Source organism: Lutjanus erythropterus, chromosome 19 (genome assembly GCF_056507025.1).
Source record: "Lutjanus erythropterus isolate fLutEry1 chromosome 19, fLutEry1.hap2, whole genome shotgun sequence".
NCBI lineage: Eukaryota > Metazoa > Chordata > Actinopteri > Lutjaniformes > Lutjanidae > Lutjanus > Lutjanus erythropterus.
In genome coordinates this window covers 3,825,770-3,852,289 of record NC_139335.1, presented here as the reverse complement: position 1 = coordinate 3,852,289, position 26,520 = coordinate 3,825,770, and the positions used below count along the sequence as shown (strand labels likewise).

Sequence of the window (26,520 nt, the reverse complement as noted above, 5' to 3'; positions counted from 1 at the left end):
GGATCATATTAAAAAACAAGAGAAGATGTAATGAAGTGAAAGAGAAGAGACTTTTTAACCCCTCCCCTTGACACCATCATCCCTCCCTTGTTGCTGGTCTACCACTGCCTCGATCTGTCTGTCTGTTCACTCGCCATCCCTGTGTCCACTTTTGTCTCCGCTGGGTGCTCTGATTTCCTCCCAAAGACAAGCATATTACTGACAATACTTAACTAATCCTTCTTTTGTTTATAGGATGAAGCACCAAAGGTCATCCCTTCATCCCTCCTTCAACCACTTCATACCTCCCCTTCAACCCTTCATCCCTTCCCCTTCATCCCCACCCTTGAACTCTTCTTCCCAGCCGCTCGACCCTTCATCCCTTCCCCTCAACCCAACTCCTGCTGCTTCTCCAAACTGGGGGCGTGTCAACAGCCAAGTACTGTAGGTAATACACTGACTATCTCATACAACCACACGTCAAATAATATTATGCATCCCTTTAAGATGCATGGATTTGTTATGGCTGGGAAAAAAAGTAAATTGCCTTTATGATTAAAAATGAGACTGACGTGTATCGATTGCACAGGGTCACCACAATCTCCTGAGAAGAAATCAATCAATTCATGAAGGTAACAAATCAGCTTGAAATTAGCACAATGTAAAGAAGATCTGTGTTCTGATGATAACATAAATCTCTTTATGTTCTGTTCAGTTTATTGTTGATGGAAATACAATGATTTTCTTGGGAAAACTGGCGTAATAACTGCTTAAAATTTGGATGTGAACATTAGGCCTCATCTGCAGTTTTGTCAGAGTACAGGTTTCTCTTTCTAACTTCCATAAATCAAAGCTGACAACACACCGGAAAAAAATGAGCTTGTTTCATATCAATTAATACACGTCACTTTCCTTCTACTCCCTCCTCCATCAATATAATCACAGAGAAGGTCTGAGGATGCTTCAGATAAACTGTTCATAGAGATTCTGAAACCTTCTGATGATGGAATCAGAACACTTTTGTTAATTTACCAAACAGACAATCTGGTGTGTGGCTGTAGGCTGGATTTGTATTTCCCTCTCAAGCTCTTCAGAAACTCCAGATCCAGAAACACCGCAGACTTCTCTGGACCCGAGCTCATCTGAGATGGACTGCTGCAAAGTGGAAAAGTGTGCTGTGGTCTGACGAGTCCACAAATCGTGGACGTCGTGTCCTCCGGGCTAAAGAGCAAAAGGACCATCCAGATTGTTACCAGTGCTAACTTCAAAAGACAGCATCTGTGAAAACGCCATTAATGCTGAAAGGTTCTGGAATGACATATGATGCCATCCAGACAATATCTTCTTCTATCTTTATCATTTCAGTGAGATAATGCCAAGACACAATGTGGACGTGTTCCAACAGCGTGTCTTCGTAGTAAAAGAGTTCAGGTACTAGACTGACCTGCCTGCAGTCCAGACCTGTCTCTCACTGAAAATGTGTGGTCCATTATGAAGCACAAAATACGACAACAGAGACCCCGAACTATTGAGCACCTCAAGTTGTATGTCAAAAAGAATGAGAAAGAATTTCACTTTCAAAACTTCAACAATTAGTGTCCTCAGTTCCCAAACACTGACTGAGTGTTGTTAAAAGAAAAGGTGATGTATCACAGTGGTAAACATGATCCTGTCCAAAGTTTTTTGGAACATGCTGCAGGCATCAGATGCAGAATGAGTGCATATTGGCATAGAACAATAAAGTTAATCAGTGTGAACATTAAATATCTTGTCTTTGTACTGTATTCAATTGAATACAGGTCAAAAAACTTTTTGCAAAACATTGCATTCTGTTTTTATTCATGTTTTACATGCCATGTTTTTGGAAGTGGGGGTTGTAATGTATAGAAAGCAAAAATGTGGATGCATTAAGATGTAATCCTAATGGAATTGTGAGGTGCCAGGAGATTCCCACCCATAGTAATTAACTCTGCAGTATATCTACCGCCTGATTTCCAGCTGTTCTCTGTCAGATTGTCTTATATCTTCCTTACTAAGCAGTCAAGGGACATCACCTGCTTGCCTGAACATTGAACTTTTGTCTTGTTGCCTTAACCTCACCTGATTTAGTTTGTCTTTGACTCCTGCCTGTTATGTGACATTGAGATGAACTTATCAACATCCAGAATCAACAATGACCTTAGAAATCACATTTTTTCTTTCACGCAGGAAAATGTGGTGAAAATGCACTTCTGAGAACAACTTAACAAACACAGTAAGAGATCAGAGCCGAGATGTGAGTGTGTGTAGATATTTTTTTGTTTTGCGGTGGTTTTCCCTGGGCCTGACGAACAGGTGGGGAGCGGCAGGGAGTGGCGGCGATGCCTAATGACCATCATTACTCACCTCTCTCCGACGCCGGGGCGAGATCAATGAAGCTCCGGCACTTCTCACCTGAGAGAGGGGAGAGGCGGGGGGGATGAAGGGGAGAGGTAGAGAGGGATGTAAAGAGGAAGAGAGATGGGGAGAGGTGAAGAACAGGAGGTGAAATGAGCTGGGAATGAAGTACAGAGGGGGATTGAGAAACAGAGAGAGAGGGGAAAGAAAAGAGAGGAGGTGGAGAGGATGAGGTGATTAATGAGAAGAAGAAAAGGATGAAATTAATGCACAGGGTGGAGAGAAAAGGATAAAATGAGCGTTAGTGTCAGTGCGTCAAACTGATAATGCATCAAACAGCGACACAATGTGACTCCTGAATGTCACCTGGGTCTTATTCCACCATCCAGTACTGAGGAATTATTCAGTTCAACTGAAAGCAGCAGCACTGCAACATTAAAATACTCCAAAAAAAATAAAATACCTGCATTGAAAAGGTCACTTAAAGGAGAAATCTATAATATATTTGCTGTAATAAATCATAAAATGAGCATATGTCATTAGAGATTGAGGAAACAAGCAAAACTGAAATACTACAACCACCATGTCCTCTTTTGAAATTTTCATTCTGTGCCAGAACTGTTGTCTGTTTTTGTTTGACTGTTTCAGATTCATTATTTGAGTTAAAATTAAGGCCGAATGTTCACCAAATGAGTGAACATATGAAGCGAGTCATAAGAAGTCATTAATAATCTTTTATAGTAGGCGTAGATATTTGTAATGGTTAAATTGAGAAAAATGTGAAGGGAGTTTGGCAGGCAGTGAGACAGACAGTCGCTGAACTCAAACTCCAGAGTGTGTTTTTGGAGCAGTGGGCTTTTGTTTTCACAATAGCAGGCTTTGCTCTTACGTACACCTCCTTTAAATATTCATTTTCCCCTCAGGTTGAGTAACAATAACTTTTATGTACTTTTCATGTAGCGCCATCACCAGGTCAATTTAGTTTATGACCAAATACCTGCAAAAGTAATGATATTCCCATCAGCCCTGGCTTTGTGTTCAGAGCAAATGTTAGCATGCTAATATGCTAAACTAACTGTGAAAAGGGTAAATATTATAACATCAGCATGTTAGAATGTGGGACTCCCTAAAATCAGAATATATTATTCATTTGTATATTTGGTCCCACACCTATGTACATGTACATTTTTATTTTATTTTAAATAATCAGGCTTCTTTCTTCAGTTGTTGCTGTTTCTACCAGATGTTTTTTTTCCAGCTGATTGTTGATTACTTGATGTTTCTTTTAAAAAAAAGAACTGATATGTGTTGTATATGTTCTGGTAAGTAGATCAGTTGTGAATAAAACTGCACAAATTTGATCAAAACATTTGAATTAAAAGGCAAAAGTGTTTGGTAGCAGCCAAGTTACATTACAGTAACTGTAACACATTTTGTTGTCACTGTAATATCATGAATTTATAAATTATTGTTGTTTACATTTAGTATCTTATGAATCTTTATCCTATAGTCATACATACTCAACAGTTGTACTCACAGTGACTTTATTGTATTTTTCTCACATGCTGTCAGTGCAGTACTGATGTGAGAGTTTTGCATGCCGCTGTATCATTTGGCTTTTTTTCTTGCACTCTGAGGCTGCAGAGAGTTGATCAGAGCTCGCTGGGACCCTGCAGGTCACAGATCAGCAGCCACAACATGAGCCATAACTCAGCCTCTGCAGTGTTGCAGGCAGGGCCATCTATAACCAGCCTGAACACCAACACCCTCACACTGCAAACACACACTGGACCTCCCCAACAAACACACACACACACACACACACACACACACACACACACACACACACACACACACACACACACACACACACACACACACAGATGAAGATACTGTTTGTCTTACTGAGGACTGAGGATAATTTAACTTTCAGAGGCTAAAATAGACTTGGACTGAAACTTGAGTACATGGTGAAATACATACAGAACTGCTGTCACTGCTTTTTATTCAACCGTATCTCTTCTATAGATGTTAATGATTTATTTACTTTTAAGAATTTAAGCGATTAAAACTGTATAAATAATAATTCTTATACTGAGGTATGTTTTAGCAGAATATTAACCCACTTGTATCTGTAAAAACAAAGAGCAGAAAACAGAAAACTTTAGTTCGCGTTTGGCTTGACTGCATGTTTTATTCTGCAGCGCTGCCTTTAAGGGGTTTTAGGTTCCTCTCAAGCACTACATGCCCTCTAGTGACCTGTTTAAGAATTGCACTGTAACACTGCAACACTGTAACAAGTAAGGTACAATGAAATTGGCATTTTAATCACAATTTAATAACATAAAAATATATTATCAAAAAGTAATTTAATAGTTGACAACTAATTGATTAATCAATTAATCAACAAATCATTGCAATTCTACATCACTGCAAAAATCAGACCTTTAATGTGTTTCTCAATAAAAATAAGAATAATGATTCCATCTAATTAGATAATTCAAAATCGTTGAGCCCAACTTTACATCCTATTAATATGTATGCTTTAAATCATTTTTTAAAACCCTTTGATGACAGTCGGACAGATAGTTAGCTGGCTAATAACTGATGTAGACCAGCTCATGCAGTCATTAAAGCTGGTTACATCCAATAGCTAATTTTAACAAAATGCTAGCTAACCAGCTAACTAATATAAATTACATCAATGACTGGCCAGCTGGTTAGCAAATATTTTGCTAACATTAGCTAGTTTAAGATGTGACAATACATATGTTGCTTTCTTCAGGTCCTCCAGCAAAATCTTTTAACTGTCTCCAGAGTTTGTTTTTTGCATTTTTTTGCTTTCAACATAGACGAGCTGAGCACAGATCATATCTAAGTACAGGAAACAGAAAAGAAGAAAGCAGACTGAGGTTCTGACAGGTACCAAACTTGCTCAACTCTTAATGGAGCACAGAGGAAATATATTATTTCTATTTTGTGACGCTGCGTGCCTTCCCAACATCAAGACCGATTTCAGCCTAAATGGATGGGACAACAATACATAGAAAAGACTATTCCTTGATGTGTCCATCAGTGCATATCACACACAACAGTGATAACAGGGCAAAAAAAGGATGAAAGACATAAAAAAGACAAAGACGGAGACTCGTCCATTGAGAAAAGGTGAGGTTCAGTTAGCTTTGCACAGAATCAGCTCAGACAAATGTCCTTCAGAGGACGACTTTTATACTCTGAGTACATTTCAGAGTCTGCACTTTTTTTTTGCTTTTACCAGAGTCTGCTTTACACATGTATCTGTGTCTGAGAAAAGAATGAGTATACATTCACCACCTCTACTACTCAGCATGCACTGTGCGTTTGGCAGAACCAGTACCTGCTGGGACTCTGTGGACTTAACTGGGCTGTCAGAATTCATTACTGAATGGTGCTTTTGGAGGAAGAAGAAGAAGAAGAAGAAGAGGGCTGGTATGCTGCTCCATCTTAAATCTTCTGTGACCACTTTGTATGCTGCCAAGGCAAAGTGATGGAGGGCATGTCAGACACACCACCTGTCATGTCTCATGTGCCCTCTGGTTTCCCTCAGTGAGTTTGCTGCCCATGAAGAGATGACCTGACCCCCTCTGCTGTTCATTATTCCCTCATCATACAGAGGCAAGCTTTCAGTACCGGGTTTGGTCCAGTCTTTGCCGTCTGTGTCACATCTGGTGTGAGCAGGGTAACGGGAATACAGAGGAAGGACCCAAACGCAGACAACTGGTGCAGGTTAGTGATTTTACACACAAAACGAGGTAGAAAGACTCATGGGATGGGGGGGCAGGAAAAGGTCAGAACCAGAGTCGCAATCCAACTAGTGCTACTTTCAGCAAGAGACCTTCTGAAATTTATGGGAGAGGTCCACTGGAGGAAAACAGGGCAGGGTCATGCTTTTTATATTTTAGTCCAAGTGTTGATGTTTGCAGTTATGTTTAGAGGGAGGATGCACGATGCAATGTGCATTTGTAGAACACAAGGCTCAGTTACACAGACTATGAATGAGAGATGCTGAAGACAGAACTGATAAGTAACATTTGTCAATACAGTATATAACTTAAGATCTGATTCTACCCAAAAAATTCCAATATACCTGGAACAAAATCCATGTTTCAGTGCTTGGATTCCAGTTGTTTCTGCATGGATTTGCTTCTCTTTTCTTTTTAACTTTTGGCAGCTCTTTCTCATTATAGATGGTTTTTTTTGTGTGTTTAATGCTGCAACTCAACAGACTTTTTGCCACTCAGTAGGTGTAAAAGCATACTGTGCCTGATGTGTGCAGCCTCTGTATGAATTGAGATGCTGATGAGGGAATGAGATGCAGGTGAGGAGGTGAGCGGGCAAGTCCAGGCATCTGCAGAAAATAGCGCTGAAGGGTAGAAGCGGAAATGAGGCTGGAGAGGAGAAACAGACGCAGAATGTGACAGTCTGTGTGCCACCTGCTGGTTCTTCTGTATGTTTAAATCACCTGTTGTGTCTAAACCTCCTGCATTTGAGTCCTCCTACTTGTTTGCCAACTTTACTAAAATTAAGTAATAACCTCAGTCAAAAGTTGGTCTGTAATAAATGCAGCTCGCGATTTGACAAACAGTGCAGAGAAACTCATCTGAAGTGGTTATAACTCATGTTCTCCAAGGTTAAAACTTGAGGTGTGCAGAGAGAGTGTCGAGGACACCGATGAACATGTTCATGACTTGGTGGGCTGCAGTGAAAATATGCCACAGCCAAAAGGTGAGCAGCACAGCGTCTGATTAGGACATGAATCTAAAATGTAATTAAAGAGTGAGCGGGCCTGTCTGTGACCTGATGACAGCTCTAACTAACAGCACAATCAGTATTCCTACACCTTCCCTCTCCACATGGGAGACAACGGCCCTCTAAAATGTCAATTAACCCAAAAATCCCAGTTATCGCACTCCCCGTCGATCAGGTTGTAATGGAATAGATTCATTTAAAAGAGGCTTCAGGTGGTTTCACATTTCTTCTGGTATTTTTACTTCACAGTCCCAACTCTCACTTTCACAGTCCTCATTCATTATTCCCTCGCCCTGCAGCCAGCAGCTCTGCAGTCTGTTTAATCAGTGATCCGATGTCATTCGGGGCTAATTGCAGTTGTAATGAGTATGAATGGTTTTGTGGAACTACGGCTAACGTACCATCACTTCTACTGTTGTGACCCTGTCGGCGTTATTCGCACCGGACACAGAGGACCAACCTGGAGAAGAAGAGAAGGAGCTGCAGAGAAACCACAGACTCCTTTGTACCTTCATTCATTCACATTACAAATAAATTAACAAGGCATTTACAGGTCTCAAAAGGGTCAACCAGTTTATAATTACAATCCTTTGTCAGACTCATGATGGACAGATTAAAAAAGGATCAAAATCGATGCAGTCATTCTCCCTCCCAACTCATCAAACAGAGACGCCCTGACGCAGCCCTGTTCCTCTATAGCATCAGTTCTGCACATGCAGGGCTTCACGGTCAAGTTGTCATAAATTATGCTTATTTTCAATATAAAGCTCGCTGAGAAATTTAATAAATACACAGCTAACATTGTGAAACAGTAGGGTTGAACAGTTAATCAAAATTTTACCAAAATTGCAGTATGGCCTACAGCAATCAAATTACAGGAGGCACAATGTGTGTTAAATACAAAATTTGCGTCAAACTATCGTTTTAAATTAAATATCTTACTGCAGAAAATGTCCTGGCCTACACATCACATTTTTACAGACTTAAGAAAACATCTTTGTTTGGTACAGATCCTTGCAAAAATCACACAATGATATGTTTTAAATGAAAATGAGAATAAAGATGTAAAAGTTAGCTTTCCTTCTAATATTGCAAATCATGTTGCCATTGCAGTATCAGTAAAAATAATGTTCAGCCCTATGAAACAGTCACAGTTTGGTTAGGTTTACGCACCATAATGACATAGTTAGGTTTATGAAAAGATTTTCATTTGGGTTAAAATGAGTCTGTTAGTGACATAAGTTAAGTTACATAACTTACCAAAGTTACATAAGTAAAGTTACATGCATCAATTGTATGTAGGGACGTCCCCGATTTAGATTTTCTGTAGTCAAATCAGATTTATATGAATATTAGATGATTTATCCTTCTATATTTTTTACAGTGCAGTCCGCCACACTAAACTCCTATATGAGCCTACATGAGTATGTTTTACCACTTGGCATTTTAATGCCTTTCTTCGTCATCTGTGATTTGAAAATGTCAGATTTTCACACGGTCAGAGTAATTCAAAGTGTGCATCCTCCTATAGTTCAGTTATAAAATCAGCTGACCTGCGGAGCTTCTCTCCCGAGGCTGCAGCCGCTGTCCAGCAACACCTGTGCTGCAAGCTCTGCGCTCCTTCACACGTGACTTAAGGATTTATTTGCACCAGAGTTGGTGATTGTCAGGACAGTGGGAAGACGAATCAAGATAGACAAGAAGGATTCTTGTGAGTTTGGCGAGATCAATTAATCAGCTACTTCTGGTTAAACAAAATGTATCTTACTCTCACTTTCATGATCCTTTCCATAATGTTGTCAGACACTAACAATAACAATCTGAGCATGTCAGTGGCAAAACAATCGCAAACAAAGAAGCGTCACCTGCTCTGTGCGCTCTGCTGGTGCGTCTGGATGAGGTGTCTGACCCCGCATCGGCTGCGCTCCATTTCTATCTCTCTTCTCCTCTTCCATCATAGTTAGTTTTGTGGTTTGTGGTGATTTAGAGACTCAGTTTATAAAGTTTTACTGCCTGTCATGCTGTTGCATTGCTCTGTGTATAATGATGCCGATAAAAATTTGTTCACCACCTACTCTGTTCACCCTCTCTCATCAGTCAGCTGACAGTGCATGAAGTCCTGACAATATTTTTTAATAAGTACACCATCCAAAATAAAATATATTTATGATTTACTTTAATTCCTCACTGAAATGTTCTCCCTGTGCATAAACTTCTGTCTTGTTATCCTGTAACTGTAATGCCCACTGACTAAAAAAAAAAGTTTTGTTTCTGTGTCTAAAGAGTTTAAATGAAGTGTATTTTATGGGCAATTAAAGCTCATCTTAGTTCAATAAAAGAGAGAAATTTCAATTCATATGGTGATCAGTTGTATTTTTCCTGTTTAATGGGGGAAAAAGTTGTGAGAATATTTCCTTTCTTGACATTTTGTGAGTTGATTTTGTTTATTTTGTTGTGGCTCACACACAGCTCGTGTTTAACCACAGCTGTCTTCAGATTTTTTGACTGTCAGTGGCAGCTGGTATGAAATAAAACTTCAATTTTGGCACCAACAACCCTAAAAGATGATATTTTACCTTGGTTATGTGGCCTCCTACTCTGCATTTGCCTCCAGTTTTCCTTTGCTTTGCCTCCAGCTAAAAGTGCGACATAATCATGAGGTCGGTCCAAAAAGTGTCCATAAAATCGCAATGAACAAAATTAAGAAGTATGTTTTAAAGAACTGTGAAGAAATGAAAGTGTCTGCTAGAAGGTGCATTAGTAACTCTGAGGAGTTAAAAAGCTCTGATTGATATGAAAGTGAACTTTGTGCAGACTAAAGCCTTTTCTTGGAGCTCAAGACTCTGCTCTCATCACTGCTCTGAGAACAGTGTTGAGCTGAGCTGCTTACGAGTCTCCTCACCAGTCGTGCCAGATTGTAGTGATGTAATGAAGTTAGTAAGCCTCGCTGAAGTGATCGTGACAGCATGACAGTGGGACGTTTTAACCTTTAATGGCCCAGGTGGCCTGCTGCTCTCGGTCAATATAAAGTGACAGCAGCAGGATGGACAGACGAAAACAAAACATCTGCAGATATTATATCACAATCAATGTACACTGCCTATAATTAAGTTTAAAAAGTCCAGTCAGGACGTAGACAGGCAGAATCAAACTTGAGTTGTTTAATCATTGTTTAAATTCTCTAAAAGAGACGAATCTGGAGCAGTTTTCACAGCAGGCTGTGTGCAGAGCAGCAGGAGGAGGAGGACGGGGACACTCAGGAGCAGCTCAGTGAGACTGATGAATAGAAACAGTAAAGTTGTACGACATCAATTAGGACTTCAACAACACGGAAACACTGAGAGAAGATGCAGATTTTTGTTATCAGGACTGTTGATTGTAACTCTTAATTCTTATTTTTGCCAAATAGTGAGCCATGCTGCAACATTATTGGTGATATTTCCTGACAGTTTAGAAAAGCTGCCCCCTCAAAGTCCGAGATTCAAATCATCACTCCTCAGTCGACTGATAAAGGTAAAACATACTCATTTGTAAACAGATCACAACAGCTTGTCAATGTTCACTGCAAACACGAACAGTTTTGATCGCGTCCTCAGTCCAGTCAACATGTTTAATTTCTTGCAGCCATAGATGTCACCGATTGTTCTGAAACAGTCGTAATCCTGTCGCAATCTGTACAACTTAAGTCGGCCAGTGGAATATAGATTCTGACGTATCGTACACACAACAACCAGACGTTTTGGTGATTTTGGTGCTCGTAACATGTTCAATTCAGTGTTCAACGTTTGCAGCTTGATAACGACTGGGGGAGACCGTTACGTCTATTGCTGAATGCATGCACAGCTTTTCGATGACATTGGCTGAAAAAGGTTCCATTGAACGGCCAAATGTGAAATTTGCACAGTTAAAAGTAATGCTAGATTAATTGCTTTAATTGCAGTGTTGTCACAGATGTCTGGAAAATTATCAGCTGTGCACGTCACACTAAAGAAAAGAGTGACGGATTCTACAGCCGTTTCCAGAAATAAGGCTGTGTGGAGAATCAATCACCAAATGAATTACCTTTACTGGTGTAGAAATGTACAGTCATTCTGAAAAGGTTTGTATTTTTGAAGACTAAAAAAGAAAATGGACCTTCCTAATAAACGATTGCTGTATAGCACACTTTTTAGGTAATCACAGAAGCTTGCATCAGGAATATGATATTTAGAGGCAGATAGCATAAATTTCAACAACTGCTTTGTCACAATTCATGTGCAGTCCTTGTGTATCTGCAGCTTTGAAAGGGTTTGAGAGTGAAACAAGAGGAGGGACAAAATATCACAAAGAAAGTGTGAAATGACCAGAGCAACTTTATCAACCAACAAGAAACTTGTCCACAATAGTAATGAAAGAGGAACTTTGTCAGTAGAAGAAAAGCTACAGAGCAACTGGTCCACGAGCCGATCTGCACCAGTAGCACAAACAATATTCGCCTGTGTGAGCTGAAGTAGACAACCAGGTTTAGACCAGACAGTCTATAAAAAGCAGATATACTGTCTATGTGCATCTTCTAACCTCTGGTTCTCTGTGGTTCTGGTTCACTGTTCAGTAAACTGTCAGCCATCTGTTCTTTCTGCCACACGGCACCTTTGTCGTCTGTCTCTGTGTGAAGCTGAGGCAGAATCACGTTTTCCGCTTCAGGTTCTGATGTGGATTCAACCAAACACAACCGTCACTGATGAGCTGCCACAACACTAAAACCCTTCATGCAGGGAGACTGTTTCTGAGCTCCACACTGAAGGTCAACACTGAAAACTAAATCAGAGTTGAAGAGATGGACCATGGACCGATTTCTAGAATTAACTTCAGCACTGAGGATCCAAAATTTCAAACCATGATGTGAACCATAGATATTACAGCTGGGCAATAAATCAATATGATATCATATTGTGATATGAGACAAGATATCATGATAGATTTTGGATATTGTGATATCGTGATATGGATTAAGTGTTGTCTTATCCTGGTTTTGAAGGCTGCATTATAGTAAACTGATATAATTTTCTGAACTTACCAGACTGTTCCAGCTGTTTTATTATTTGTTTTTACCCACCTATTCATTATATCCTCTTTAGTGATGATTATTTATCAAAAATCTCACTGGGTTAATATTTTCTGAAAGTTATCCCTGCAATATTGTCACAGTATCTAGGTATTTTTGTCACCTTAGCCACTTCTACCCCTTTGAGTAGACCTACAATGATTAATTGATTATTAATCAATTATTACATTAATCACCAACTAGCTGGGGGCAAAATTCACAAAATCTCTGCTCCATAAAATCTGTTTTACCACCAGAGGCCCAGTTGCAAAACAAGCTTTCTGACTGTGTGATAAATCATGACATCCAGGGTGCACGTGGAGGTTAACAGTCATGAGCTGGGAGTTTCTTATCATTAAGAACAATAAAGTATTTATACGTGCTTCATAATGATCCAGCCAACCACCATCATATATTTTAAATTTGTTCCAAAAGGAGGAAAACAGCTGAATAAAACATTGAGTTCAGCAGGAAATCCACCATATTTTCTCCTGGTGGGCTTTTCTGTAGAGTTCACACACGACACCAAGGAGAGAAGAGTAAACACACCAAAAATATCCATCAGTCCATCTGTCCATCCTTCCAGATTTAAAGGATAATACTACATAATGACTTTAACTTTATTTTTATTCTTTCCTTATTAGTTAACATTAAGTATGGTGTAATGTACAGTGATTATTCCTTTGTCTATATTTTAATATAATGACCTGCTCACTGTGCATTATCATGCTTGTTGCATGGTTATTTACCAAGAAAATCAATAATTTGGCATATTATTATTATAACATTCATTTCAAAATGATTTTAGTGATTTAATGATTTTATTGTTCTTCCAGAGTCTATGATCAGAACAGTGGTCTGTTCTTCATAGCAACAGTCTGTTATACAGAAATAACAAACCTTTTAAAGTTGTAACTGACCAATCAGAATGAGTGTATTCACCATATTCTGAATATTAGTGGAAAACTAGCATACAGCATTAGTTCTCTGGGAATCTCTTTCGATCCAAGCAAAATTAGTATTGAATCGATATCAAATTGAACTGAACAGTGTATTGAATCAAACTGAGACCTTGAATCGATTTGTGAAATCCAAATCGATACCCATCCCCACCTCCTCCCGTCATCCTGAGTGTCACCTGGGAGATCTACATCACGTACATTACGTATGTTCACTGCATCCAGTAAACAAAATGAGCTCACAAAGTGTCACAAACTGAAATAGTCTCACACTTATTTTCCTTATTAAACAGAAAAATACAACTGTACTGCTTCTGATTCAAGTCTCTCTTTTACTAAACTGAGACAAGCTTAAGCTTAAGACATCACTCAAACTTGACATAAAAACATGCAAAACTCTCCAAAACTGTCTTTATTGGTCAATGACCCAACAATGACTGGTTTGGTTGAAATAAATTCTTAATTTACAACGTTAGATATTTAAAGAGTCTGGTTCTACAGTCTGTTTTCACCCAGCTCAGAGCACTCGGCTCTGGCTGAGTGGGTGTGTACTGTGCTGCTGGATAAGAGCACATTGCGGAGCAGCGACTGTGACTCTGCCAACCATTACATTAGTAAACTAAAATAACAAATATCACCCCCAAAAAACAACCAGCAATGATGGATTCAGCCCATTACCCAACCTTAACAGACACACAGTTTCTTATTTTCTTTATCTCTGTCTGTCTCTCTAAGCTGTTTATTTACTCTCATACACTGCCAAACGTGTCCTCACACACACACACACACACACACACACACACACACACACACACACATGAACACACACAGACAGTTCTTGCTCATTCACCGTCACTCTCACTCTCTCTGGTTGCAGAACAGAAGCAACAGATCCTGTTTGTTGCTCATTTTCACCCTCTGAGGTGGACAAAATAACAGAAACACTCACAGCACTAAAGTGTGGGATCGGAGTTTATCTTATCTTAATTCTCAGAGATTACAACACACTTTTATTTCAGAATTGATGACATGGGCCAAAATAGCAAAGAGGGCACTTGGGGCAAAAGACCAGGTGCACCACCTGAGGTCTATCTGTGCACGTGCCTGGCACTCAATTCCTGATTCAATTCTGTTTGTGATCTGTATCATGATTACAGTAAATATTATTGCTGCTGGTTTATGATATCTTGCAAAACAACAATTACAGCCAGGTGCTCTAAGGACAGTCTGGGCTCAGTTCAGTATACACAGTGTTCGGTGATCCTTAAACGCATCAAAACAACCTTCATAAATCTCCTGAATACGTTGAACAAACGTTAAAACACAACAAAATAAAGAACACTTTGGTTTAAACACAGACTGAAATAACCATTATTATGTATTGATTTTACGCACAAACATGCGTCTTTTGTTCGTGCGTAAAAATGTCATGACTGACCTGTTTTGTTCATTTATGCAGGAGGTGATAAACAAAACCAAACTTCTGCGGACAACAACAGCAACTGCTGACATGCTCAAAGTAAATCACTGATTTCTGGAGCCAGCTCTGCTCCTGAATCCACTGAGGGATCTTTCTTTTTGGAACCACTTGTTGTATCTTTGCTGCCCTTAGCTAGAGGATCAGTTTTAAGGTAAACACCACTGGACTGATGTGCCCACCTGCCTCATGGATGTTCTCCTCGCAGGAGTACCAGATGCCGGTGTGGAAGCGACGAAAGAGGAAGCGGTCGTCCCCGGTCTCCCAGCTGTAGTGCACCTTGTTCTGGTCCGTCTCGTTCACGCCGTAGTCGATGCAGTTGTGGCGCCGCTGCTTGCTGCAGTTGGGCTTGGGGACGCGCTGGGTGCCCTCGCACCAGTACGTGGTGATGAAGGCGGTGGTGGAGAAGAAGAGGGCCACCAGGTTCAGACCCACGGACAACAGCGCGCGACATTTCCTCGTCGTTTTCATGATGTCAGTGCGAGCGACCGCGTCCCGGCAAGCGGCCGGAAAGTTCATCCAAGGAGGCGCTCAGATGAGGAGCAGGAGGTGGAGGAGGAGAGGCATGGCGCGGAAAAGACGCACAGAGAAATTACGCGCGTCTCTCGGGGTCTTTTCTCCTCTTTTTGTTAGTTTGTCCTCAGAGAGGAGACAGGAGACAGGTGGTCCCGAACCCCCGAGGCACGAGAGGAAACTGTAAATGATCGATATCGTCTTCCATCGACTTCAGCATCACATCAGGACCGCGTCCAGCAGCGTCCAGCAGCGTCCAGCCTCACCGAAAGCAGACTGAGAGGAGACTGTTGACTGTCAGAGAGCTGCGGGACCACTGAAGACATGTGATCCTCTCTCAGTCTCACTCTCTCTCCCTCTCTGTCTCTTGTGCGTCATCACCGTGACCGGACTGGTCTTATTAAAATAAAATTTAAAAATATCTGAAGGCGCGCAAAGAGCTGCTACAACAACTACTACAACACAACTAGTAATGTGAGTGTTAAAATGGGACAATTTATGAACATTTGAATTGTGGAACAATTTACTGAATCATCCCAACATATCAGTTACCTGATACAGTTAATTCAATGCACAGGAGAAAAAATAAATAATTAAACACAGAATTGATGAGGTCCTTCTCAAACTCAATATGCCCCTGGAACACTTTTTCAGGCACTTCTGGCAAAATGGGACATCTTATAGTTAAAACAAAAAAAAAAAACTAGGGGTGTAATACATCAGTCTGGATCAATACATTGATTCAGTGTTGAATGATTCAATATGATCGTTGCAAAGTGAAAATATCATCCATATCGCCATCTTTAAAGGTCTTGTAAGGCAACAATCAGTGTGAATTCTGAGTTTGTCACAACAGGGAAACATGTTATTAACCATACAGCCAAATTTGAATGATTAAATTAGGTCTAAAATCATGAGGAAATAGCAGTTTTCTCTGCTCTGAAATGCTAAAATAGATAAAGATGTCATGTTTTCATGTTTTTCAAGTTTATTTGTCCAGAGCAAGCAGACAACAGTTAATGTTGAGCCTTGATATGTGTAAATTGTTTCAGATTCGTACATATTGCATCTTTAATTATTTATTAAGAATAATAATGTCATTAATTACAACTTGTATTCCCCTTCGAGAAGACTGCTTTATAGTTCTGCCAACAATCATTCAAATAATTCCTGGTTCTGCACCACAGCTATTCAGTGTATTCTGTCGGGTTGCAACTAGTCGATTAATCAGTCGATTATTTCCTTGATTAATCAGTTAATAGTTGTTTGAGCTAGAAAAATTTTGAAAATTGTGGATGTTTCCTGTCTTGTTTTGCTCACAATCCAAAGATCTTCAGTTCTCTCTCTCATAGAAGAGTAAAGAAATCAAAAAATATTCACATTTAAGAAGCTGAAATCAGAGAATTTTGACTTTTTTCTTAAAAAATACTTTGACTGATTAATCGATTATCAAAATAGTGGACAATTAATTTGATAATTGACCAATATTGCAGCTCTAACCCAGTTTGCACCTGCTAACTAACAACACACTGACAAAACCACTTTGGTGGAGGAAAAAGCAAACATTTTTTGTGGTGATATTTCAGTTGACATCTTTAATACCCTCAAAACATGTCATCTTCAACACAACAGTTGTTAAAGTAACACGGGGAGGGATTGGCTGCTCTTTTTATTTGGCACATTGCTATTAGGACACAATGCACAGTACAAGAGATATACAGCTTTGTTTTCTGGGTGTGATAAAGATTTTCAGCCTCTGCTGGACACTAGCAGGACTTTATGTCTTGTTTTATGAATGTTTAATATACTGTATCAATCCAGCCTTTCAGGGACAAACGCTATTGTGCAAAGTTTGTGCTCAGATCCATCAATTAAATGCCGACAAATCTCTCACAGAATGAAGATGACAACCGTAGTTATTAGGGAAACCCCCTGTCCACAATGACAGCCTTGATATGTCAGTTAAAATGGAAGAAAACACCTCTGTGTTATTTGTTTTTGCAGGTGTGATGCGCTCGATGAATATGCAGAAAGTGTCCGGCCCTCTTATCGATCGGCCAGCGCAGAGCTCACATCTCCAGGCAGAAAAAAAATCACCAGCGACAAGGCCGAGCCGCCCACCGCACCGCACCGATCCATCACCTCCCATTTTATGGCTCCCACCTCCAGATCAATACAGCCTGCCTGTGTGTGTGTGTGTGTGTGTGTGTGTGTGTGTGTGTGTTGTATATGTGATATGCTGTATATGTGATGTATGTCAGCTTGGTCTGATTCAGAGTGACAAAGTACTCCAGGGGAGTCAATAAACGAGCAGAAAACGGTGCATTGATGAATGTGTGATAATGCTGTTTGATTTATCTGCAGTCTAACTCTCAACAGTTAAAATATTAAGACAGAGGATATTTAATGACTCCAGTCAGGAGTTTAGTAACACCAGTTTAAACACTGGAGTCCAGACTGCGACTGTTGGGAAAAGACACATCTTATACACACAGAGCTCATTTATTCTCTGAGTCAGATTTTTTGGGAGCATTTTAGTCCATTTTTCCTCAGGCAATTTAAACACACATGCAAAATACGCTGGATATCTGTCTGAACTTTAGTTATACAGCTCATTTCATTCCAGGTGGATGCACAAGGTGCTGCACAAAGAGTGAGACACAAAAGTTGCAGCCACATGAACACACACACACAAAAAAACCCCAAAACATTTAAAACAGATGTATAAAAAAATACATGCTTTATCTGACTTTGTTTAACAGGTGTTACTCTGTAGTTGGTGACCTGTCATATATTAACATGGAGACATATCTTATATTTCATTGTTGGTCCAATTAGTTTTGTGTTCATCAGAGTTGCGATTAAAGGTTTGTGTGCCTTAGAAGATTTTCTTATTTCAAATTGGGCCTTGGCTTTCTTGAGTTTAGCAATGGCTGCTTTAAAGGATAAAGCATAAAGAAAAGCAAGAAATATATATATATATATAATGAGAAGTAATTTGAAGAGTTCAGTCAATGGAGTGCAGATTGCCAGACAACAAATGGTGAAGCACCTACTGCAATGTCACGAAAACTGCCAGAGATCTGTAAAGTTCCCCCAACATTAACATGACCTCCTCACATGTTGTCTCGAGTTAGAACAACATCTCAGACTGAAGCAGTGCCCTGCACCAGTCTGGTTCAGGGTGCAAAAGCACGCATTGCACCTAAAGTATAACATTTTGCGCCCTCATCCGCGTCATCCTTCACACCTGCCGCTGTGCCCCCTTCTCTGTCTAACCTTTTGCATGTAGTGTTGACGATTATGTTAACTGGCTTCCCCCACCTTCCCTCTCCTGTCCATGCTTCCTGCCTTCTGATTGGTGCAATCCCAGTCAGCTCCACCAATTCCTGGGATTCAGCTGGGGGAGCGGCAGCTATATAAACTCAGCCAGATCTTCAGTCCAGGTGCTGATGACGTGCCTCTCAGCAGCGGTTGTGTGAACATTAATGGTTGCATTAATGATTTTGTATGGAATGATGCACTTTTTTGTAACAATACCTGATCCATTTAAGCAGCTGATCGTTAAGTGGTTCCCATTGTATTAATATAAATATTTGATGCTTTAAACAAACATATTGAGAATAAAAACATTCGGTTGGTTTCTACTTTTACATCAGAGGATAATTTGTTAGCATGTTAGCTCCTGAAATAGAGCTGTGAATCACTTTGTCTGTGTGACGACTGAATCCCCTTTTTGGCTTGAAAACACACACAAATACACACACCTGCACACACACACACACACACGCACACACACACATATTTTGTGCAGTGTTGTTGGATAGATGCCCCTGACAAGATTTCCCACTGGATATATGGGACCATCTGTGGGTTCGCCCCAGCTTTGTTTGCCGTCTGAATTAAATCCCGGCACCAGCCAGTAGATCACGACGTCCGAGTTAACACAGCTCACTGCAGCAGCAGCCGGTAACACGATACACCCCAGGCAACAACAGCAACACACCCGTGCTACACCACTGCAAACCTTTCTCCAAGTACCCTCTCAGTATTTTAGATGTCAGGAGCAACAAACGTTTATTGTTCAGGCTTTGTTTCACCTTCTGGGTTTTGCGCAGAATCTTTTGCTGAGTGCAGGATTTACTTAAACATTATCAAGATCCTTCTTTTTCAGTTTATTACTGTTTGTAGTTTTTTCTGTCCTCTGCAGGTTACAGATAATGTTTGAATGGAGTGTAACTAATGTAAGATAAAGTTCATGAAAAAGGGGCAGATTTTCAGCCTGACGGACTCATCAGGCGAGTTATGTTTGTTGCTGCCATTTCCCTGCACACTGACATGTAGTTCAGAGTCAGACTTAAAGGAAAACGCCACCTAAAACCTGCATTTGGAGCTCGCTAAACCTGAGGACCAGATAAGAACTTTGCTGGATTAAAAACGTGATAATGTTCATTGCTTTGTGTTTTATGATATCTGTGAATCTATGATATAATCACAGGTAAAGAACGAATGATGTATGAATAACAAACCAAAGTCTTGCAGTGATTTTTTTTGCTTTCTTGCCATTTAGTCTGTCCTGAGTTATGCAGAGACGGTGTGTCATTTGTCATTTTATACACAAATGTCATGGAGGAGGTGGAGGGAGATAAAGTGAGAACAGAAATGATTTAACAGCATACAGTATGTTTTATGAGACGCTGGATTATTTACACCATGTGTGCCATAATAATAAGAAGAAGAATGATAAGAAAAAGAGTAAGAAGACGAATGAACATTATTTGTATAGCACCTTTCATACAAGAAATGCAGCATAATCAATAAAATAAAACCCACTATTGAAACTATTAACACTATTATCAGCAGTGCGCTCAGCAAACAGTGCATCCAGTGCGCTCTCAGCTCAGCTGATTGATGCTCAGAGCACATCTAAACAGGTTAAATCCTGGAACAGTGGGCTCTTGGATTCTTATTCCACATAGTGCAGCCAAACTCAAGGCTAAAAACACAGTATAAACCTACACATGAAGGCTGCTATTCTGTCAGCATTCATTGGTAAGATGTGAAGGATGAATTATTTGTGTTTTTGTGTGTGTGTGTGTGTGTGTGTGTGTGAGAAAAAATTTAAGGGGTACTTGTTTTCCTTGTGTTTTAATGAATGTGCCTGCAGGCTGATCTGTGGAGAAACACTAACAGCTGGGGTCTGTATCTCTATCTTTATTTCGGATTCGGATTCTCTGGCAATTCTTGCAATATTCCATCATTCACTGAGTGTCATAGTTGGGATATGAAAAATGCTTCTGCTAATATCCCGATCCTGATAATCCTATCCCTGGTGCAGACAGGCCTTAACTTTAATTTTGATGGAGATGTCCACACAATGACTGTAAAAGTCTTATGTCTATGATGAGTTTACCATTTTACTTTGGGCTGCTTTCTTGATGAGGGCCAGCACAAATTTAGGCTTTGCTTCAAACCTGAAGCACAAGAATCTGTCGACTTCAAACTTGGACGCTATAAGTTTAGATACTTTGATGCTGCTTAAGTGTTTTCTTTACAGGGTCATCTGTTGTATTTTCCGTCAGCGTGTTGCTTGGCTGTAGTTAGTACGACTGGGGTGATGTTATGGTGAAAAGCCTTATTTAAAGCTTTGTGGGAACTTTATCCTGCAATACAAACTCAGCTGGTTTTGTTGTTACACTGCAGCCGTCTCTGCTGTGTGACCCAATGCCGGTATGTGTTGCTGCTGTATGTTAATACAGTTGATAGACATGCCCTGTGGTATTGCACTTATATTTATGTACTTTGGGTTTTCTGCCAAATAAATGCTGTTAAGATGCCTAACACAGCCCTGGTCTAACTCTGGTAATGAATCACATTACATTTACTAACCTAAAACTACATTACGGAGCAGCTTTTCTTCCCAAGACACAAACAAGCTTATACCTCAATTTTATTCCTATTTGGAGCCAAGAAACACAAAGCCTGCATTCACCAATAAAGTGAAAACAAGTAGAATCATGTTTTTAGTGGAGTATCCTTTATTAATTTTTTGTAATTCTGCAATACAATTCTGTCACCGTAGACTGTGGTGTTTGTATTATTATTATTAATACCTGTATATCTTGTATGTATATTGTGTGTGTGGTGTAACAACACATCTACCCTTCACACAATCTTTCAGACTCAGGGGTCTACAACCTTTACTCGCAACAGAGCCAAAGATACAATTTAAAAATCTCTATTTTCCTCTGAGCCTTTTAGTTTTTTGGATTTGGCATCCTAGCTTAGGGAGACTTAAGACAAGCTACTGACAAATTTTAAGAAAAAAGCGGGCAAGATGTGATATTTTTGCTATTTGTGTAGATTTTCTGTAGTTGTAATGCGTTGATCTCTTTCAGCTACATTATCCCTCTCATAGTGTGCGTGCGTGCGTGTGTGTGTGTGTGTGTGTGTGTGTGTGTGTGTGTGTGTGTGTGTGTGACAGAGAGAGGTAGAGGGAGAGAGTGAATTCCCTCCAGCTGTTCCTCAGTGTGTACTGTGGGCTGTTATAGGACTCTACTGATCCTATTAGGACTCAGTTTATACACACACACTCATTAGAGGGGAAAATGACTCCACTCTCCAGATTAAACACACACACACACACACACACCACAGAATATGGTCTCTTAGCCAAATTAAACTTGACATTTTTATCACATACATTCACACAGTGAGATAAAGATGCCTGAAAGTTTGCACCATGTTTCATGTTTCAGAGACATGGTGAGTTATTTTATCATTTTGACCAGGCAAAAGCCTGAGGTCAAACCAGAAATAAATATAATGTTATATAAGTGTGGATAGTTGTCCACAGATGCCCCATGGTATAACAGAACCTTTGACATTTTAACCTGTGAAGAAAAAGGCGATGACGTGAATCCAGACCAGACATACTCTGTTCAATAAATAATAAGATAAAAAAAAATCAATATCAGAAAAATACAAATCTTTATTTTTTCTGATAGAAAGTCAAATTTACATGTTATGTAAATATCTTATCAATTATCCACTGGTACAAGAAGTATTCTGATTATTTCCTTTGTACAAACACCACATTGTGAAAAGTAAATTTTATTCATTTATTTTATTTTACCTTTATTTAAACAGATAAGTCAACTGAGAACCAGGCAACCAGGCAATACTAGACAGTACTAGACAGTACTAGGCAACTATCAAAAGAATCAGCTTATACCAGTAACATAAGATCCTGTTCACAAGTGTGCTTTATCACCACTTGCACCAATCTGCAGTTCAGTCTTTCCCTCAGCGTGGTGGAGATATTGCACAGCCAACACGTTTTACAAATCTACTGCAATGGGCAAGAATGCAAAATCATCAGTCATCATCCTCAGTCTGACAACTTCATTACGCTCTCATCTGCTGGTGCTAGTAACTATTTTTGTGTTTTGTCAATGTTTATGGGGTATTTTCCTCGACATAAAGAAAAAACATGCATCAGCAGTCACTTGGTTTTTCCTGGTACAGCTTCTGCTGTGTCTCAAGCACCTTAACAAGCACTCAGCACTCTCGCACAAACTTGCACAGCTCTTAAAGTGACAGAGTTATTTCACAGAAAGAAATACCTTTAACTGCAGTAATTTCACAGGGTGATCATATAACACTATTTAAATACTTTAAAAACACTCTGTACCCTTTGTCTACCTGGCTACATCTGTAATAAGCTACTAAACGTGGGTAACAGATTGAAGGCATGGGGTTTTTAGCTTCTTTTGCAACTTGTTCCAGTCATTAGGAGCAGTGAACTGGAATGAGAAACAGTCGAAGGAGGTGCAGACTTTTTGGGATGTTAATGAAATTGCTCAAACAGAATTTTTTGGAGGCAGAGCTGTACTTGATATTATCATAATCTCAGATGGGGAGGACTGTCATTTTAACCAGTACGTGCTTTTCAGAGTGGATAAAGGATGCTTTGCTACGGTACCGAAAACCAATTCTTGATTTGACTTTGGAGAGCAGTCCTGCATTCAAAACCTTACTCAAAGACGTACTGCACACTTAAATATGTTTTTGAGCTGCAATCTAAATTATCTGACTGTACTGTGATCAAACACATTAATGCTGGTGTTAATATTTCTCAATAAATTTCTAAATACTGACATTTCGAGTTGAAAATCACTCAAAACACCCACTGCTTTAAATCAACTCGAACTTAACAGGGCCAGCGCTGAGGTAGAGCCGACTGTTTGGAATATTTATTTATTTTTTTTAAAAAAAGGATATTAACACCATCTGTCTCTCTGGTACAGTGTTTCATTACCTACTAGTCCTAGTAGTCCTGAAGTCCTGAAAAATGTATTCGCAAAATCGCATCACGCTCGATGTGAATAGTCAGGCATGTTGAAATTTTGCCTCCAAATTATTCAAAATTCACATCGCTGTTGGTGTGTTAAGGCTTTAAGAATATAATTAAAAACTTCTGTTTCCCCTTGTAGTGAAAAAGTTCCATGCTGTGTCACAGACACACTGACATAGACAGACAGACAGACAGACAGACAGGAGTGCAGGCAGCAGGTGAGGGTTTGGATGGAGGTGAATGGGTCTCACGGGAAAAATGCATCCCGTCTCCAACGCAGATTAACACCTCTAACAGGAAGTGATCAACATCTGGACGCCCTGCTGGAGGCGTCAGAGGTGAGGAAAGACGCTCGCTGCAGCTGAGTCTGTAACTCAGGTGTCACATTTCCACCTGTCACACAGACACACACACACACACACAGAGGCATCTGCAGGCACACACAGTGCTGATATTTGAGTGCTGTCAGCGGCTCAGAGCGACCTTGGCTCAAATTGACTGCAGCCTGTGAAGTGAAGTGGAGGTTGTGTTTAATCAAAGTCAGCGCTTCAGCTTTGTGACTCTGTGTGACTGAAACCAGGTTTCATGACTCGACACACTGAGGCTGCACATACTGAATACCCGTGGTGAAGAAGTACTCAGATCCTTAATCAAACAGGCAATCCAAAAAATAAATGGTAGCCACAAGGAAGGGAAAGGTTAGACAGCCTTTATTACACTGGCTAAATCATTTTATAATGCCAACATGTTTTGACAACTGCAGGTCTTCTTCAGTCTTTGTCGTCTTTATCCAGCCCGTGTCTTCTAGACAGAAACGAGCTCAATTTAAGACCAATATGAAACTTTGACAATTTTCCATTTGGCTCTTGAGAAACAGCCTTTGCTTTGTCTCAACACAAGACTAACTGGAGTCCAACTGAAGAGCTTACTTTTTTTCTGTCTCACTGTATTGAGCTTGAATGTGTCTTTAATGATCAGCTTTGCTCTAAAACAAAACTCGATTGTCTTAAATGAGGTCTTAAATTTGTCTCAGTGGTCAATTTTAAGTCCTGTTGCTCCATACGCTCGTCAAGGAGAAAACTCTGAGACACCTATGAGTTCAGCAAAAGATCTCCTGCGTTTCTTTTGTTTTCTGGGGTTTAAGAGAAACAGATGAGACTTCAGTGAGCTCAAAATAAGAATCTCATTTATTTCTCATGAGACAAAGACAAGACAATTGTGAGAAACTGAATTTTGCAAATGTCGCTCATCATTTTAAGTGATAGTACATTAAGAACACTCTCATACATTAAAACAGTAACGTAGTAGTTTAACGACTTTAAAAAGCCTCCACATTGCAGTCAGAAATCTCAGCGTTTCATGCAGATACGATATTTATCTGCTGAATCTGATGACGTGCCGATAATACTGAGCATTTCCAGTTTGTTGTTGAGATGTAAATGTTGGATGCAACAGCAGTGTTTCCATCCTTTCCATCGTCTCACAGGACAAACAAATACATTTAATCTCTCCACCCTCACACAGTTTATATACTCTCTCGCTCAACACATTTACAGCTCAGTTATTATCTGAAAACACTCTGTAGAAACACGTTAAACAGACTCTCAGCTGTGATTAGTGACAGTTTGATTCTCAGTGTGCATTTTCTTGAGTTCAAACAGCCGTCCCCGTAGTCTGAAACAAAAAAAAGAGAAGTTTTCTTTATAAATTCATGCGCATCTGTACTGTCGGTGTGCCAACGACTCAATAAATCATCAGAGGGAGAGGACGTGTCTCTTCATCACCTCAGTCTCTGAAGTTCTTAAACTCTTTTAGCTTAATAAAACAGGATCGACAGTGTGAGACAAATCAACAGACTGTATGTGACTTTTGTTTAGTTTAATCTTGTAAATGTTTGAAGCTCATCCCGGCTCGGGCTTCAACAGTCCCCTAACATCTTGCACAATGAATAAAAAGTCATTTCCTTTATCCATTCTGCCTGTTTGAACTTGTGTTTAATTAAATCCAGACTCTTACACTGCGGGCCAACACGATGCTCAAGAGGCACAGCTGATTATTTCGGGAACATTGCAGATAAATAAATGTTTACAGGCTGTTGGTCTTTTTCCACCATTCAACGTCTGCAGCCTTCGACACACAGAGGTGGAGAAAACAGAATACATTTACTGCGATTTAGCTCACGTTTATATACAACCCAGGGTGCTCTATGGGGGCTCTTCACGTCGGTGGCAAGGCATATAGGGGTCTCGGGGCATCAAACTGTGCACTTTGCTGCAATGTTAATGGACAGGGCCTCAATAAGTTGTGATGCACCACATTTTTCAAAGTCACCCAACTCTTGCCTAATAAGATACTCTGGTAGTTCAGGATCCGGTTCTTTAAGCAAATTCTGCCGACAATGCCCTTTATAACATCCACACTGCCAATACAGCAATAATCTAACTTTGAGGAGGGGGAATGTTCAGTTCTTCAGTTCTAAAAAAGCAGGGAAATGTCATCTTTCTACTCGACAAGGGGGGAGCAGGAGAGCAGGCCAAGGTCTGCTTTGCCGCACGTCGGTAGCTTCTATAGTTGTCACTCATAAACGTCACATGATGGCCGACTTCTCACCGTCGCCATGGGCTGCGGCCTTCCGGAAACCCACCGTGGCCTTAGGGCTGCGGCATGTAAAGTAGTGGCCTGCAGATTGAAACACACAAGAGAGTGAGAGTCAGCAGTGTTTACAGCATGTGGCTCAAATACCCCAGAGAGTGAGGCACCTCAATTACACCTGCCTTCGACCAGCTCCTGCCTTACTGCCATTGGCTCACAGCAAAGTGAAGTCCCTCCACCTCACACACAGACAACACCACTGCACACACAATCAGTGCCAACAGAATGTAGGTCAGATGAAGGTGCTGGTTTACCCTGTTACCCAACCAATTTAAACACTGATATTTATTTATAACATTTTATTATGGTAGCTATATAACAGTATAATGGATGTGGA

The 26,520-nt window shown here is 40.1% G+C and overlaps 1 protein-coding gene across 1 annotated transcript in view; it reads right to left on the bottom strand.

Annotated features, from left to right (window-relative positions):
• Positions 1-15,652, bottom strand: part of gsg1l (gsg1-like) — a 31,704-nt gene extending 16,052 nt beyond the window's left edge. Inside the window, exons 1-2 of the mRNA XM_084744309.1 lie at positions 14,845-15,652; positions 2,365-2,412 (exon numbers count right to left, since the gene is read on the bottom strand). Of these exons, the coding sequence (XP_084600435.1) occupies positions 2,365-2,412; positions 14,845-15,181 (385 nt within the window). The 5' untranslated portion in view covers positions 15,182-15,652. The remainder of the gene's footprint in view (positions 1-2,364; positions 2,413-14,844) is intronic.
• Positions 15,653-26,520: the final 10,868 nt, after the last annotated feature.